Source organism: Patagioenas fasciata, chromosome 23 (genome assembly GCF_037038585.1).
Source record: "Patagioenas fasciata isolate bPatFas1 chromosome 23, bPatFas1.hap1, whole genome shotgun sequence".
Lineage (NCBI taxonomy): Eukaryota > Metazoa > Chordata > Aves > Columbiformes > Columbidae > Patagioenas > Patagioenas fasciata.
This window is the reverse complement of record NC_092542.1, coordinates 1,738,855-1,756,245: the sequence shown is the minus strand read 5'-3', so window position 1 is coordinate 1,756,245 and position 17,391 is coordinate 1,738,855. Positions and strand designations below refer to the sequence as shown.

Here is a 17,391-nt window from a genome sequence, read left to right as displayed (position 1 = left end):
GTCTTCTGGATTCCGTAGTAATTTAATATCGTTGGAATTTGTAGGGCAGAAATGGCTGCAGACTTAGGCTATCGTAATTAAAACTATTATTAAAGGCAATATCGCAGCGATTAAATTTATCCCTAGGGGGTTTTTTGCAACACGCTAATAACTTTGGTTGTTATCCAGTATTTGGAGCAAAACATGTTGAATTAGATTGAAATCTGAGATGCACGGGCTCGGGACATCTGGTTCTGGCATCCTTTGGTGTTGCTGGGCAGCGGCCTGGGGCAGGACCAGGCCGGTATGGTCAGTCGCCTCCGGTATTGAAGCAGAATGAGGGATGAAGCTTCTTACACTTCTTTCCTCTTTAAGGAGGCTCAGCTTTCCCAGCTGGACACCTTTGTTTCCCTGGTCTCCAGCCACAAATTTGACTGGAAGTGACAAGTTAGCGCGAGAGCTGTTGAAATGGGAAACGATTTCTGCTCTGTGATAGTACAAAAAGGGAAATTATGCTAGAAATATAACAAATGGCAGTTATTCTGCTGTTTAAGCATCTTGCTTAAGCTTAGCTTGGCACTTTATTTTACTGTTACTGAGAATCCTTGCGTTGAAAACCCCTCCCTCGTTAGAGTAGGGTTTGGGGCAAGAACTGTGTTTTCATCATTTTGTGTCAGGGCTTGACTAAACCATCTTTGATAAATTGTTAGAAGAATATTTGACAAAATACAGTGAAAATAGGGTGTTGTAGCTAAGCTGTTACAGGTGTAATACACAAATCCGTGCTGGTTTTTGGGGCCAGTCTATAGTGCATGACACAGGGCAATGAAATGAATGCTGATCAGCGTTTCTTTTAAGCTGAGCTTTTTCCTAGCGTTATCTTCCCTATCATAGCAACTGCCAGCCTGGGCGGTGCTTAAAACGGACAAACTCTCAACCATTCAAAAAATGCTCCTTGTCTTCCTCCTGTTGGGCTGCAATCTGGATAACGACCATTCAACGGTTACAAGAATGTGTGTAAATAATTTCTCCCTCTTTTTAAACACGTTGGGTCCTAAAGCGCAGGTGGGAGATCTGCTAACAAGTTAAGAAAGGTAAAAGACTTAGGCTTTTGGTGGATAAGTAAACAGTGAGTTCAAGCATAAGCTTTTTATCCTTCCGAGTCTCCACCTTCTTTCTCTCTCTAGGTATTAGATGGGAAATAAAGGCAGCGTTCTGAGGTCAGTCCTAGCGCGGGTGTCCCCTCCCCTTTCCCCCAACAGCTGCCGAAGTGCATTTTGCGCTCTCTGCTCTGGGAGTTTGTCGGGAGGAGATGCACGAGTCCAGGCAGGGGTTGTGGCACCTTTGCAGTCACCTAGAGAAGCGGATGGTGACACGAGCGGGCCCGTAAGGACTTTTGGGGGGTTTGGTGTCTCATGAGAGAGCTTTTTACTGGGAGCAGCACGCGCAGAGCCAGCAGAGGAGCTGCTGTAACATTATGGGAATTGGAAGCTGCTTTAACAGGACATCAGACCCCCTGTTCACTATCACGTAGGTATTTTATTTCAGCGTGAGGTGGGTCGGTGTGTGTGCCCGCGATGGGGACTGCAGGGCGGACGGGAGGTCTGTGTTTTCCTGGAAGCAGCCTCGCCACAGCACTGCTGCTCTAATCTCTGCTTTCCAGGGGGTGAAGCTGTGCGGCTGCAGCTTAGGCTGGGAAATGTGCTGAACTCCTTACGGCTTTGAGCTCGGAGTCTACCTGAGCCGTTAATGGTTTTGTGCGGCCCCCGTGGTGGCTGTGAGCATTGCCTTAAACTGAACCGTGGCGTGCAAGGGCAGCTCCAAGTCAGGCTTCGCTCACCCTCTGAAGTGACGTCTGGCTTTCTGGAGAGGTTACTAACTTTCTCCTTACTCCTCTATTTTGTTTTGCCCCTCTCAGGGGCTTTGTTTTAAAGATACGTTTTAATTGTGTGAGCATTATATTAATTGACTTGGGTGTTTGTGGATCATAAGTAGCCCAGCTGGCAATGAAAGCTACCGTGCTCTGCTGCTATGGTTAAGATTGCTCGATGATATTTGTGCTCTGCGTAGGCAGCGGGGTGGACTTAAATCCAGATTTTGATGGCTTTGGTTTGCAGTGTTGTACCTTACGCCGTAGAATGCTGGTAAATAGTTATGTTTAATAGTATTAATTTGCTTCCATTCATAGTAATCATACTTGGCCCTCAATGAGCTGCTTTACCCTAATTGTAGTTTGTGCATCTCAGAGTGTGGGGGGCATTTTTTCTTCTTTGGAGCTACTAGGTTTTGGTTTTGCCCCATGCAGCCCCTTCAAGGCTCTTGAAGTTCTGAAAGAAGGGTGATTTTTCTCCTTCAGGGCTAAACATGCTGTGTGTGAGTGGATGTAGTTGTTTGGAGTCTTTGTCTTTATATATGTTCAACTTCCCAGAAGCAAGATGCCATTCTGGTGTCTTAACAACATGAGAGAGACCCCAGCACAGTCCCGCTGCTTGTGTGTCGATCTGTGTTTGTCCCCAGCCAGACCGCACTTGGAACAGAGCTTTATAAAGCCTGAATAGCTACAATAGATTAATTAGTCTTCTCTTTTTTCCAGAGTCCTGGTGAGTCCTCGACAGAATTTGACTCGCATCACATTAAAAGGGACTTTTCAGGGAGCTAAAGTGGTCCGCGGCCCCGACTGGGAGTGGGGTAACCAGGACGGTAAGCTGCCTGGGAGGTGTGCTGTGAAACACCGTTCCTTTCTTGTTTCTTTTTGCCAAATTGCTGGTTGAAAACGCGTGTGCTGAGCAGGAGCTGCCAGGGGAGCTGTTCAGATGATGCAGGTTGCAGTTCTTTAGAGTATTATTTGTTTTCTCGTAGTTGTCTAAAAGCACATCTGAGACATGAACTGTGTGCATTCGTTCAGGCTGTGGGAGGAAAGTTTTGCCGTGAAAACTCATGGGAACCATCCTGGAAGATCTTGTATAGAAGTATAGACGTACAGCACGTTACGTTCTCTGTTCCAGAGCCTTGTACGCACTGTAATGTGTACAACGTATTTTTTCTTTTAATAATTAAGTTTTAAGTCCAAAGGCTTCCAGAGTTGACTCCCTCCGGGTTCAGTGGAGGACGTGGATACTCGCAGGGTCTGAGAGCAAAAGAAGCTTATGCTCAGTACAGCTTATCCATCCTTTTGAGATCAGATCAACATTTACATGTCTGAGACTTGTGTTGCCTACACTGTGACCTGAAATCAGTTACACGTGCAAGACAAATGAGAAGAAAGAAAGGGCGGCCGCCCCGCTGGTCCCTGGTGGGTCCTGCCTTGTCTTTGGTGGAGCTGCCCCATCCACAGCAGTTAGGTGAGGAAGATTTGCTTTCTCACAAATACATCCTCCTGTTCTGGATTGTTTCCATCGTACTTCTTGCGAGAAGTACGAGAACAAACTTTACTTGATGTTCCTCCACTTGAGCAGTGTTGGGGGGAGATTAAAGATCTTGGGTGGATTTGACAAGGCTGCTGTGTTTTTCTGTTGCCACAGTGTGGTGCCACGACGCTGTGTGTTGCCTGTCTGGCAGTGTTTCTGTGCACCCGAAGAGCTCTCTGCTTCCACACAAAATTCACCTTTCCCACATTTGTATTCTAAAGGAAAAGGCTTGACTGGCTTTCACTGGGTTTGATGTAGAGATTCTCTCCTCGTTGGTCAAACCGAGTTGTCTCATGGATAATGTTTCTCATTAGAAAGGTGACCGACATTTCTTTCCCCCTCCGTTTTTCCATCAGGTGGTGAAGGTAAAACTGGACGCGTGGTCGATATTCGTGGCTGGGATGTGGAGACTGGACGCAGCGTGGCCAGCGTTATGTGGTCTGATGGCACCACGAATGTCTACAGAGTTGGACACAAGGGAAAAGTGGACCTGAAATGCACCGTGGAGGCATCTGGTGGCTTTTACTACAAAGAGCATCTCCCAAAATTAGGTGTGTAGAGACAAGTATTGTGTTGAGAAATTCTGATTCGTGCTGCCATTTCCTGACACTAAAGCTGTTTTGCTTGGAAGACCTCCATCAGGAGGTGGTTTTATGAAGTTCCCATATAATATGTACTATTTAAGAGTGGTCCATGTATGAACGTAGTGCTTTATTTCAGAGGATTAGTGAAGTAGTTTGGCCTTGTGGTAGGATGCGCACAGCACAGGGACATCCTGCCTGTATGTGGGTGCTGTTGTTCTTCTCTTCAGGAAAACCAGCTGAACTCCAGAGGAAAGAAAGCACAGACAGGCACCCGTTCCAGCACGGGGACAAAGTGAAGTGCCTGCTGGACATCGACATCTTGCGGGAGATGCAGGAGGGCCATGGTGGCTGGAATCCGAAAATGGCTGAGGTATGCTGCTGCTTGCTCTTCTCTCGGCGATTTATCGGTCGCCATCTCAGACTACATAAGTAGACACGGGCTAGGAAGTTACCAGAACATCTTTGTATATATTTATATTGTGTTGGCTGAATCACAAATACAAATTCTGTAGCGATGGGATGCTGGATTCGGATTTATTTTTAGGCTCAGATAAATCTGTGTTGTGCAAGCATTGCCTTGTGGAGCCCTGAATAATTTCTGAGAGTTTACGGTGGGTCGGAAGAGTTGCTCAAAAGTCTTGGAAGCCGGTGCGAAATACTAATGGCTGGTTTGTTTGTTTTTAAATGATCCGTGGATCTTTACTTTGGAGTTCTGGATCCATTCCCTGTTGGGGTCTTTTGCACTGTGCATTGCTGCTAATGGAAGTTTTGTGTTTTGTCAACAGTGGCCTTGGCCGGGGCTGAAATTTCTTGGCCCATATTGACATTATGTCTCTGATCTGTATTAGTAACTTGTATAAAAGTGGCTTTTTTTGAGAGGGAGGGAAGCGTATAGCCACAGGTGTCCCAAACACCTACTACGTTTGAGTCAGTCAACTGAATAACTTGCAGGTCTGATTCTGAGACAGCGTCTAAAGCCTTGCTATGTGAAGCAGCGCTATATAATTCTAAAGATCGATTATATATGTATCCTAACCCAAGCTGCCCTGTGGGTGAGCACTCTTTTTGAAAACAGACTTCGAAACGTCAAGACAAATGATGTCAATTCAGTTTCAATGTGGAAATCTATTAACTGAGCATCGGTCTCTTTCTTAGCCTGACAGGCAGGGATTTGGCATCTTCTGGCATGAACTTTCAGGCAGCTGTCAGTGGAGCCATGGATTTTTTTATTCAAAAGCTATCGTTTTCGAGTATTGCTGTGTAGCTAACATAGTCTGCTGGGTTGTTAAACCTCTACACTTTGGGATTCCTGTTGGTGGTGAATGCAGGTGTAGAGAGGGATATTAAACAGAGAAAAAGTAGGTGATTTAGCCATCTATGCCTCACATGCCTGCTTTCCCCACTATTAAGCAATGTGATTTATTTAGGGGGTTTCCCCTACTTTTTTTTTCCCCCCTTATCAAAAGTTCATTGGCCAGACAGGGACTGTGCACAGAATCACGGACAGAGGGGACGTGAGGGTCCAGTTCAACAGCGAAACCCGCTGGACTTTCCATCCTGGAGCCCTGACGAAGGTAGGTGCTGATGGGCGAGCGTGCCCAGAACGAGCTCTGTTTACCCTGCCCTCTTAGGACACACCGTGTCTCAGCAAGTGCCCAAGACACAGGCCGCTCTTCTAAAAGCGGTGGTCATAGGCAGGATTTCCTGCAAGCCATCAGAGTCGAGGCAGATGGCTGCAGACAGCGGGAGCTGGGCTACTAGACCATCCAGTTTTATGAGTCTTTGCATTTCAAATGAATTACATTTCTTAATTACAGCTTCTTTGATAAGAGCGATAACACTAGAACTACATAGCTCATCCTTCTACACCTTCCTTTCATCTGTGATGAACCTCCTTCCACGCCATTTCCATTTCATTTTGTTCTTTCTTCTTGTGTCTTGATGTTATTCTCGTTTTTGCGTCTTTCTTTGTCTCGCTTCGCTCTGATTTCTCTGGATGACCCGAGTCTTTAATCCAGCTCTTCTAATTTTGTGTCTGCACTTCTAAAGCTCATAGCTCGCCTTCCCCAGAGGTTTGGGGACTTGAAATGCGGATGATAAGAAACAGGGCTAATAGGTATAGAAAGACCACAGAATTCTGAGAGACCCGAACAAGGTCACAGTGCTAAAAACTCCAGGACCAATGGAAAATGCAGTGTCTGCTTTTTAAATATGTTTTGACAGAGCTCCCTTCGCTCAGGGAGCAGAGGGAGCGTTTGGCAAATCACCAGTACAGATACGCTCTGGATTCCCTTTTATGTTTTAAATAACAAACAGATGTAACTTCTGTATTAAAGTGAATTAAGATCTCCAGTGCCAAGTCAGGTATAGTGATGAGATGGACCAAGGAAAGTTCCATGTTATACTGATACTGATTATAAATGGTTTGAAGAAGAAAAGAAAGATGTTTTGTCCCAAATTATTTCCCTACTTAATTGTGTACTTGGCTTAAAACAGAAATACGGCAGCCCTTGGACTGTGCTTATTTTGCAGTGCAGTGATTACGGATTTCTTGGTAGTCGTACTTACATTTTGTATTGCCTCGTTTTCTTTGAGTCAATGGGCTGCTCGTTTGGTTGGGTTTTCTGGGGGTGGGGGTGGAGTGGAGGGGCTGATTGCTACAACTTTTTCCTGGCCTCGTCCCCCAAAAGCTGATGACTTTCTTTTTCTTGTAGCTCAACACCTTTTGGGTTGGTGATGTTGTCCGAGTGATAGATGATATGGAAACAGTGAAGCGATTCCAACCTGGTCATGGGGAGTGGACAGATGAAATGGCACCTGTGAGTGCGCGCCAGTTCCAGGACAGTCCAGTAACTTCCCGAGTTTTCCCAAGCCATCAGTCATAGCGACTGGGCTTGGGTTGCCCTCCAGTGTTCAGCTGCTCAGACCTTTCTGGGACTGCTGAGGCTTTGCAAAATCAATGTCGCTTGGAGCTATCGGTGGTAAATCCGACTGCAGCAACCAAATCAAAGCGGATAGATGGGGAACCTGACAAAGGGTTTGGCTACCAGTGAGTCAGATAAGAGGTTTCACTAACCAAAGTAACAAGTCCTCTTACACCCCCCCAAATTCTCTGGAATGAGGCAGGAAAGTGTCCAAGTTGAGGAATGGCCTGATGAGACCAGTATGGCTACAAAGCAGAATACAGGTGTCCCCCAGGAGCAATTAAATGCACAGAGAAGACCTTTCCTAGCCCCAAATCTTATCAATTCTCTCAGTTCTTCAGACCATGTTTTGTTGTTTCACCCCCCTCCTCTCCAGACATTTGTAATGTGTCTGGGAAACCTTTCTTAGGTAAAACCAGCAGCAGAGAAACTGCTGGGAACCCTCTGGTGTCCTGGCGAGCGCGTCGCTGCCCGTGCTTCTTTTCACAGAGCAGGAGGTGCCGCCTGCAAACCGCTCGTAGAGGCGTCGTGTTGGTTCTGAGGTGCGGAGCAGACCGCGTCTCGCCTTTGGAAACCGTTTCTCTCTTTCCGTTGCAGACCCTGGGGCACATCGGCAAAGTGATCAAGGTCTATGGGGACGGAGACCTGCGCGTCTCGGTTGGAGGGCAGTCCTGGACGTTTAACCCGGCTTGCCTGACAGCCTACCAGAGGGACGAGGAAGCGAACCTCATGACAACAGAGAACGCAAAGGAGTCCAAAAGTGAGCTACTGAGAACAGAGATGTCTGATCTGATGGGGACTGTGCTCTGGTGTAACAACAGCAACACCCTTCGGACAGGGTTAAACTCCAACTGCCTGTTCTACCCCAGACAGAGTTCCAGATCTGAACTCTGCCTTAGCAGGGAAGCAAAGCTGGGCTTAGCAGGAAAATGCAGAATTTAGGGCTCAGGAGTGCTAAGCGCAGGCCTGGGTTCAGTGTTTGCTTCTGCCTTGGTTTGTCTCAGTTTCCTCTTCTGTCCTGCTGCCTTTCCTGGAGGAGGATACTTGAATACCTGTGAAATATTCCTAGGTCCTTGGGTGGAAGTGTTGTCAAATCAAAAATCATTTCCCATCTGGGTGTTCCTGCTCTGGCGGGGGGATTGGACTGGATGATCTTTTGAGACCCCTTCCAATCCCTAACATTCTGGGATTCTGTGATTATTTTGCGCAGTCCACCCCAAAGCTGAATTTTGGATCGCATGTTGTGTAGGGGGGATTTTGCCTGTTTTATACGTCTGCTGTTAACATTTTTTGTAGCCTCAGCACACTTGTTTCCTTCAGATGTCAGGACAGACTTACTAGGGGGTTGTTTTTGTTTTGCTATGTAGATGGGTCTTAAACTGTTTGCTTGAGTTAGACTTCAGGGAGAACTGTTGTGTGAGCCCAAGCTTTTAAACTTGGTTCTGTCTGTAACCACTCTGTCCTCTCAAGCATTCAAAAGGCTGTAATGAGGGGGGCCCATCTGTATTTCTTCCCTACAGCATCATTTCCAAAACCATGCCTTTTGCCTTTTAGGAGTGATTTTTTTGTGTTGGTTTTCTGTCCCATGGTCTCATGTCTTTTTGGGTTCTCAAAACATCAGACTTGTAAAGCGAAAGTTCTGTGTAAGCCACAAATTTGTAAAGCTTTTTGTGTGAGCTGGAGTATTAGAGGCACAGCAGGCCCATAGTGTGGCTGTACAGCTGTATACATGTCTATATGTGCTCTTTGGTCCTCTTAACCCATGGCTGTTTCTCATTCCTACCAGGTACTTTGATTACCGTATTGGAGAAGCTGCTGTCCCAGAAGACGGAGTCGGAGCACGCGGGGTGCCTGGTCATTTGTGCCGCGCTCAACAACGCCGCTAAAGTCCGGGAGCTCCTTCAGAAGTACCCGGACAAGGCAAGTTTTGAAGACATCCAGAATGGTTCTTTTTTGTTGCTCTTCTTTAAAATACCGCCATAAAATTTTGTAGTCGAGTGGGATGGGAGAAAAAGAATGATTTTTCAGACCTAGTATTAGTCCTACAACACATTTCTAAAGCCGGCTTTTCCCAGATTTCATGTATGGACACTACACCACGACTAGGGGAGAGGTATTCATCTGTATGAAAACGCTAACAAGATGTCTGAGCATCCAGCCGCTGTTTGAAAAGAAAGCCATGGCTTGTGTCTGCCTGAATGTCTGTCCTTACGTGACCTTGCAAAATGCTGTTGTTGGAATCGGGAAGGAGGAAAGCTGCCCAGGCCCTGGTGCTGTGTGTCTGAGCGCTGTCTTATCTCCCGTCTGCCTGGAGCAGGGACTGCGCTGGCCTTGTTGCTGAACGATTTATGTGCTTGCTGATTGCCACACTGTTAGGATCACATCTGCTCACATCACTGCTCTTTCAAGCTACCTTTTTGAAGGTTCAGGCTCCTAAACAGATTAAAAAAGGAGAACCAGAGGACAAAGTATTTCAGCAATGTCCCTGGAGACCATTGGTAACAAAACATAGGTTTTGTTGAGCCTCTGTCTGCAGGGCTGGCAGGAGGAGCTGGGTGCATGGACCGGGAAAACTAGGATCAGTTCTGAAGGAACCCATGTGAAGCTCATTTAGTGGGTAGTTGTCTGGTATTTCTTTTAGTTCTTTGTTTACAAAGTTAATGGGGCCTCTGGAGATGGGAGGAATAGACAAATACCTGCAGTTGTTGAATTTATCCCAGATAAGTGAGTGCCAAGAGTCATAAATCCCTTATGTTATTAGTTATTTTTATTAGATTTCTATTCTATTTCTATTCTAATATTTACATTAATGAACTGTTATTTCTATTAGAGTGTTGTATACAGCAATAGGAGGCTGGATTTGAGGCTCACTTAGTAGTGCAAGTTGGAGCTGCTTGCCAAGGCCTTTTCAGCTTATCAGCATTTTGTTCCTTGCATAAATGGAATAATAACACCATGGCCTGTAATGCCTCCTTGTCTGAATGACTCACCCATCATTTTGGGTGAATCAAGGGGAATCTTGCCTGCTCTGCTCTCCTGGCTGCTGCACAGAACCAGCTGCAGGGAAAAAACCCCTTTGTTCTCCTTGCCAGGCTGCTGAGGTTCTGCTGGCTCCTTCATTGCTTCTCCTTGGTCTCCCACTGATTTCAGTAGCTTCTTTTCCTGTTTTTTCCTTGCCTTTCATGCAGCCTCTTTGTTCTTCAGTCCCTTTAATTCTCAAATAAATCTCATTGCAGCGTTTCAACACTGTGGTATGCCCTCCAGCCACTGTGCCCAGTAAAGCACCTGCAGTAACACAGAACAATGGGGACTTGGCATCTTCACAGCCTTATGCAAAGTGAATTTGATCTCCTCATGCATTTTCCTATTGGGAGAGGAGTTGTTGGCAGAGATGCCAAGCAGCATTCTGCTCACAGGCAGAGGGATTTGGCATCAGAGCTGCAATTAAAGCCCTGGCTTCCGGCTCGGGTCACTCGCTTGTCCCTTCTTGGCTAAATGTGCTGTCCCCTTCCTCTTTAGAAATATTCTGGGACAAGGTCAGCGTTGTAGTTGACGTGCACGGAACGGAGCTGATGGGGCATGGATTCTGCTTTGCATTTCTGAGCCTGCGGCTGCTCTGCAGCCAGTGGTTTCCACCTTGCTAAAACCTTCTCTAGAACACAGCCGAGGCTTGAACACAAGGCGAGCTCTGTCCTAACCGAGCCGTTTGCTGTGTCTCTGCCCTTTCCCGTAGGTCGACGCCAAGAACCAGGGCAGGACGGCCCTGCAGATTGCTTCTTACCAGGGACATCTGGATGTTGTGAGGCTCCTGCTGCAGGCACACGCCAACGTCAACCTAAGGGATGAAGAGGGGGATACAGCCCTGCACTACGCAGCTTTTGGGTAGGACATCTGTCTTCTTGCTGTCTCTGCTACAAGACCTAAAGGGCTGCCAGAGCACGTTTCTAGCTATAAATGGGCCATCTGTGGCTGATGGAGGCTTTTCTTTGATTTTTACTTTGTGTTAGAAATTGAAGCTTCATGGCCACAGGTGCATTCTTAGTGCATTAATTTAACCCCCCCAGCTAAGTCAGTTCCCATGCTAGAAATTTTGGGGGCAATCAGAGCAACTGGTGGGGAGGTTTTGGTTATTACAACTTTTTCAGGAGGATGTTGGGGTGGTTTGGTTGTTTGGGGTTGGTTTTGCTTGTTTGTTGCCTTACAAGAAGGAAGAATTTACTGCCTGCACAGGACTGAATCTAATCTGTTTCACTCCTTGTTTTTAAATCAGAAACCAAGCTGAGGTTGCCCGTGTGCTGATTGGTAAAGGAGCCAGCGCGGACCTGTTGAACAACGCGAAGTGCACAGCGTTGTTTGTTGCTGTCAGTCAAGGATTCACAGAGGTCGTGCGGACCCTCTGCGAGCTCAACTGCGACGTCAACCTCCCAGTGAGTTCTGGGGTTTGGGGGCTGCGGGGCGTGTTGGTGGTTTTTTGGGTTTTGGTGTCTGTTTATTTCGCTGGGGTTCTTTTTGAGGTAGGGAGGTGTTTCTTTATGTCTCACACTATCTGTTGCTTCATGGAATTTGGAGGTCGTTCTCTTAGAGCACGCTACGGTGCGTTGGACAGAGGAAGTGTTCCTCTATCTTCAGTAGGCTGAAATTCCAGTTTTGGGTCTGCTCCTCCTCAGCTCAATCCAGTGACACCCAGCGAGAGCTGAGCTGCTGCTCGTGTGTGGTGTTGAAACGCTCCTGCTCCCAGCAATAGGGAGCGGTGAGGTTTTTTACGAGTGTCATTTGATACTCTGAGGAAGGTGACTTTATTGTGCTTTGGCGTTCAGGATTCCCAGGGAGACACCCCTCTGCATTACGCTGTCACTGCGGATTACACAGTCATTATTGAGATTCTCACTGAAGTACCCAACATCGACTTCACTGTCCAGAACTGCCAAGGCTTCAACCTGCTCCACTATTCTGCTCTGAAAGGCAACAAGCTGTAAGTGACCCTTTAGCATTCTTACTGCTTTTACAGATGTTAACTCGTGGTTGCTGCCTTAACAGTAAGAATATAGTTGACATAGCTCTAGATAGCTAGGAAGGAAACGGTTGGCTATACGTTTCTTGGGTTTGGATACAGCGGGGTATAACTGTTGCCCTCTTTCATGTGCTCACAGAAAACTGCTACCATCCCATCTGTCTCATACCTGCTTAGCCTGGCTAGGAGATCTGGTTTCTTCTGGATAGTCTCTGTAGATGTTTGGGTTCACACATAGAAGGAGAGGAGAAAGTCTGTAGTAAACCATACTTGAAAAGACTATGTCTAGTTGGGAGACTCTGGAATTCTTCCGAGGATAAATCTGCTCATTATTTTCATGGCAGTATGAGTTTACCCTACTTTATTAAATGATAACCGAGGGCTTTTGTTGTATTCTTGTCATTCAGTCTGTGAGGTAGAGGGAGTGCTCTGCGTCACAGTTGCCAACTCACGGTGCTGCCTATTGAAACTTGAATGCTTGTAACTGCTGAGCAGAAGAGGCAGGCCTGCCTGCCCTGTGGTGTTTTCTTCCCTGATAAAGTAACTCTTCCATCTCCAACACTCTAGAGCCATAAAGAACATTCTAGCAAGAGCTCGGCAGCTGGTTGACTCCAAAAAGGAAGATGGCTTCACCGCCCTGCACCTTGCTGCTCTCAACAATCACAAAGAGGTGGCAGAAATTCTCATCAAAGAGGTAAGTGACAAGTTTTCATACCCAGGTCATCACCAGGAAGATGTTATTTGTGTGTCGGTTGGGCACTTGGCTTCTAATCCTCGCTTTCGTGATATTTGGGTTGGTGGGTGATATGGCTGAGATACAGAGGGCTGGATCACATAGCTCGTCTGTAGATCTCTGTCCTGACAAAGATGGACTTGAGACGTGGGGCCTCCACCGTCACCGCAGCTGCAGGACTCTTCTCCAGCCAAACTCAGCGGCAGCAGCTCACTCTGATGCAATTGTTGTCTTCAAGGGTCGCTGCGATGTCAACCTCAAGAACAACCGCAACCAGACGGCGCTGCACCTGGCTGTCATCCAGGGACACGTGGCCATGGTGCAGCTGCTGGTCAGCGAGGGCAGCGATGTCAACGCTGAGGATGAGGACGGGGACACAGCCATGCACATCGCCTTGGAACGGCAGCAGCTCATGTCCGTCATGATGGAGAAGCGTGAAGGGGAGATGGGGTTGTCCCTCCTTTCCAAGGTGAGATGGGGTTGTCCCTCCTTTCCAAGGTGAGATGGGGTTGTCCCTCCTTTCCAAGGTGAGGTGGGGTTGTCCCTCCTTTCCAAGGTGAGGTGGGGTTGTCCCTCCTTTCCAAGGTGAGATGAGGGGAGGAGAAATTCCAGCACCCAGGGCAGGAAAATGCTTGATGATGTTAGAGCAGAGAGTGGGACCTAAGGGGGCAAAGAAAGGCAGGGAAATTGTGTAAAGCCGGTCCAGATGGGCAGTGTGGAAACAAACCTTCTTGCTGTGGGAAAGCAAGAATAGATCCTCTGAGGGCATGTTTGAATGAAACTTCACATAGTCAGACAACAATTCATGCTGTCTCACCCGATATTTTTATTAGCATTGCGCGTCTCTTTCTTAACATGGGAAAGGTCATGAATCCAGTTGCAGAGCCAAGAGTCTTGGGTTTAATTCATGCCCCAGAACCACAGCAATTAATTTCTGCCTGATGGTGTGGAAAATATGAGGACAGCCAACCACAAACACCCCAGTTATCTGCAGATGTAGAACAGAATGTGAGGGGTGAGACATATCAGTCTTCATTGTGCTTCCTTCTCACTACCTGAAGAAGTGAATGCCCATGACTATGATTAGTAATGATTAGCACCAGTTAGGACCAGTTACACACTCTTGTTCCCAGAATGCAAGATTTGAATCTGCTATTTGTATTTTTCAAAAAAGAATGCTAAATGGCCCTTTTGAATTGTAAGTACAAGGATTAAAACTTTGATCAGTATCAAGTTTTAAACAAAGCCACATAACAGAAACTTTTTCTATTAACAGAGAGTGTTTCTCAACCTCTTTTAGCTGCAGGCTTCTGGCATTCTTGGAAATGTAGAGCTGAATGTTGGAACTGCCATTGCATGCTACTTAGCACAAGAGGGAGCAGATATTAATTATGCAAACCATCGGGGAAAGTCTCCTTTAGACCTCATTACAGATGGAAGGATTGTCCAGATCGTCAAAGACTTCTCACAGAAATTCAGGTAAACCGTGTCCTCTGGAAAGTACCAATGCTGCAGCTGGTTGGATGCTGAGGGCTCTGGATTTGGGAATCCGAGCCTGTGTCACATCAGAGGCAAATTCCCAGACAGCCACCCCAGGTGCCTTTCAGGAACGTGCAAATGTGGAGGATCGTTAGGGCTGAGCTTTTGAAATAGCTCCTAAAAACTGTCTCCTCCCTGCAGATGGTTGCACTGTCAGTACCCTTCACAAGAGCAGTTTCAGGTGGTGCAAACACTAGTCATCCCCGCTCCTTCCCGTTCTCTTTAGATAGAACCAGTCAGAATCCCGGCTGTTGAGGGCCGAGTTGGTCCTGCTGAGGTGCTGAAGGTTCGCAGGTTTATGCTACTTGAGCATCTGCTGCTCTGTCTGTGTGTGGAGTGTTTACCAGGGAGCAGCACAGTGTTATCTGGTTGCTGAGGAGGACCTGGAGCATGTGGCTCAGGTGTTGTTCCTTGTCCACGTTGCAGGGATCAGCAGGTTTCCTCCGACAGCTCAGCCGTCACCTGCAGCCTTCGCCGGGTGCACACCACCCCCAACACGATGACCAACCTTAGCGTCTCGAGCGTGGCGGTGCCCACAGAGTGCCTGGTCTGCTCGGAGCTGGCCTTGCTCATCCATTTCTTCCCCTGCCAGCACAGTATTGTGTGTGAAGGTGAGTCCATGCGGGGCTTTTTCTGCTTTTCTTCTTTTGTTTTTAACTTTTTCTTTCCTCTTCCACCACGTAGCTTCCCTGGCTGGACTCTCACAAATCAAGTCCTGTTTAGACACAAAGCTATTGTGCTGCTTGTGTCCCGAAACAACCCCAGCATGATTTCAGCACCACCGTAAGGTGTCCAAAGCTACCTGTGAAAAGCACAGAGTGTTCTGAGCACCTGATGATCAGGAACCCAGGCAGCTTTGCTTGTGCTTATAGATGCGCTGGATAATTCCAAATGAAAGCCAAATGATTTAGTCCTAGGTGGCAGCGCTTTATCCATCAAACATGTTGTATTTGCTGCTGGTGTAGGAAAGACTAAACCAAGAGACTGGGATGTAGCTCAAAAAGAAGGTAGTGTCCTCATTTTCATGCAGAAACAGTCTCTTGATCATCGAGGGAGGTCTCAGGTTGTTCAAAGCTGATGTTGTTGAGTCTGTTGTCTTCCTCTTGATTTTGGCATCAGTGGGCTTGATTGTTCTCTCTTCTTGTGTCATTCGTGGTAGAATGCTCCAGGAGGATGAAGAAGTGCATCAAGTGTCAAGTGACAATAACCAAAAAACTGAAACAAGGTACGTGTGCTGTTAAGTGCTGTGGGGAGGCCTTGGGTAGAGTTAGTTTGAGCAGCATTGATGTTTTTCAGTGAAATAAGCATAAGAAAGGGAATTGATTTTTGTTGTTTGTTTGTGTGGGTTTTGTGTTAGTTTTTGGGGAGGCTGCCTGTTGCTTTGACCACCTTTAGGGAGGAAAAGGTAGATTCTCTCAGGTGTCGTGGGCCAAGCCCAAGCCGCATACACAGGACAGGACATCTAACGAAGCTTGTCCTGTGTAGTCTGAACTAATTGCTGCTCTCGAGGGGCAGCGGCTAATGAAAGAGGCAGAGCACGCTGGTGACCGGCTCTTGCTCTCCTGCAGACAGCACCGAGGTGGAGTGCAGCCCCAGCTCGGAATCCACCGACCAGAGGAAGCTCATGGAGGAGCTGCAGAGCCGCTACCGGCAGATGGAAGAGCGCATCACCTGCCCCATCTGCATCGACGACCAAATCAAACTGGTGTTCCAGTGCGGCCACGGCTCTTGCCCGGACTGCAGCACAGCGCTCACCGTCTGCCCCATCTGCCGACAGGCCATCCGCGAGAGGATCCAGATCTTCGTCTAAGGATGCGCTCGCTTCCCTTCCCATTCCCACCTCCCTCCTTTCCTTCTTTTTTGTTTGCATTTTAGATGAGAGGCGCTAGTCGGGCTGATGTGTTTGGCTTCCTGCAAAAAGCCATCGTGAAAGAGAGGGGAGCGAAGAAGTGATGCGATTCGGGTGCAGGGAGAGGGAGTCCCCTCTGCTGCAGTGTCACCAGGCCAAGGAGCAGCACAGGAGGGCTGGCAGCCCCTCACCCCCTGCTGCCCATCCAGCCAAAAGGACCCCAAGTGAAGAACACTGGCCTGGCTTCTGAAGGCAGAAGAGTCTTTCAGACCAGAAGCAAACAGTCGTCTGTGCGCAGGTGTTTTCGGCAGCATCCAGCCCAGGGGACTGCGTCGCATCTCGTGCCCCGTGGCGTCAGATTTGCAGCCTCGTGGTGCTTGGGATGGAGATGCTGGAGGAGGATGCACCTCGTACCGATGGAAACGCATCCGCTTGCACTTGGAGTGAGGAGATCCCAGCGACCACAGCCGCCTGTCGGTGTTAGGGAGGGAACGTCCCAGGGCAGCACGCTCTCAGATCTGCTATTGAACGGGCTCAACGAGGACTTGGACTGACAGACAAATCTGGATGTCGTGAGATCCTAAAGACAGAGTGCGTGCCTTAGAGATAAAGCAGTGAACACTGATTGGAGAAAATACGTTGTGGCTACAAATATTTCTAACCTCTAAGTGACACTCTTCTTCCATTTTTTGGTTTTCTTTGGCTCAACCGTGTGTTCAGAGACTCCTGAGCTTTCTATCCATAATGCCAAAGGCAGTTTAAATACTCCAGTCAAAATGTAAAGAAAATAAATAGTAATAATTAAGACATGAGAAAAAGGGATTTCATTTGTTTCTTTGTTTTGCAGCAAAACTTAATAAAATAAAATATATATTTTCCTGAGCATTAAAATGAATGTACAAAGAGTAGCTGAGCTATGGATCCAGCTGTATTGTGTTTTCCAGCTGTCTGACTGAAGAAATATTATCCAGAGCCCATCCTGTAAGGTCCCTGTTGGTGGCAGCGGCCGCCTGGGACTGGTGTGCCGTGTGTGTATGTACACGGACCTGTTTGCGTGTGTGCTGTGTATCGTTAACCACACAATTATACACAACTATACTGTTTATTACATATTGCGAGCAATATTTAAAACAAAAACATTGTGTTCCTCTACTATCTTTATTCGTTAGCCAATCTTTTAAAGCAGTTTTTCACTTTGTGGAATATATGGTAGTTACTTCTTCATAGTCCCCTGGTGGTGTGAGAAGGTCTTGTGTGTGCTGGGGCTTGGGAAGAGGGGCCGGAGGTGGCAAGTGGTTCCATGTCTGTTGTGTTATTCTCATTTCTATGCCTAAGGTGTCAGTGCGTTCAGCAGAAAACAGGGAG

General features: G+C 47.3%; 1 protein-coding gene across 9 annotated transcripts in view; it reads left to right on the top strand.

Moving 5' to 3' along the window:
• MIB2 (MIB E3 ubiquitin protein ligase 2) overlaps window positions 1-17,163 on the top strand; it is a 29,367-nt gene extending 12,204 nt beyond the window's left edge. For 3 of the 9 annotated variants that reach the window (XM_071798438.1, XM_071798439.1, XM_071798443.1), the window contains 16 exons: window positions 2,573-2,679; window positions 3,743-3,937; window positions 4,198-4,340; window positions 5,398-5,544; window positions 6,685-6,789; window positions 7,492-7,654; window positions 8,681-8,814; window positions 10,628-10,776; window positions 11,165-11,321; window positions 11,712-11,866; window positions 12,473-12,599; window positions 12,877-13,107; window positions 13,939-14,117; window positions 14,604-14,788; window positions 15,337-15,402; window positions 15,746-17,163. In XM_071798438.1, coding sequence (XP_071654539.1) covers window positions 2,573-2,679; window positions 3,743-3,937; window positions 4,198-4,340; window positions 5,398-5,544; window positions 6,685-6,789; window positions 7,492-7,654; window positions 8,681-8,814; window positions 10,628-10,776; window positions 11,165-11,321; window positions 11,712-11,866; window positions 12,473-12,599; window positions 12,877-13,107; window positions 13,939-14,117; window positions 14,604-14,788; window positions 15,337-15,402; window positions 15,746-15,987 — 2,485 coding nt within the window. In that variant the 3' untranslated portion in view covers window positions 15,988-17,163. Of the gene's footprint in view, window positions 1-1,299; window positions 1,510-2,572; window positions 2,680-3,742; window positions 3,938-4,197; window positions 4,341-5,397; window positions 5,545-6,684; window positions 6,790-7,491; window positions 7,655-8,680; window positions 8,815-10,627; window positions 10,777-11,164; window positions 11,322-11,711; window positions 11,867-12,472; window positions 12,600-12,876; window positions 13,108-13,938; window positions 14,118-14,603; window positions 14,789-15,336; window positions 15,403-15,745 lie in introns of those variants that run through there. The other 6 variants (XM_071798442.1, XM_065855148.2, XM_065855147.2 and 3 more) reach the window with 6 other exon arrangements.
• Window positions 17,164-17,391: the final 228 nt, after the last annotated feature.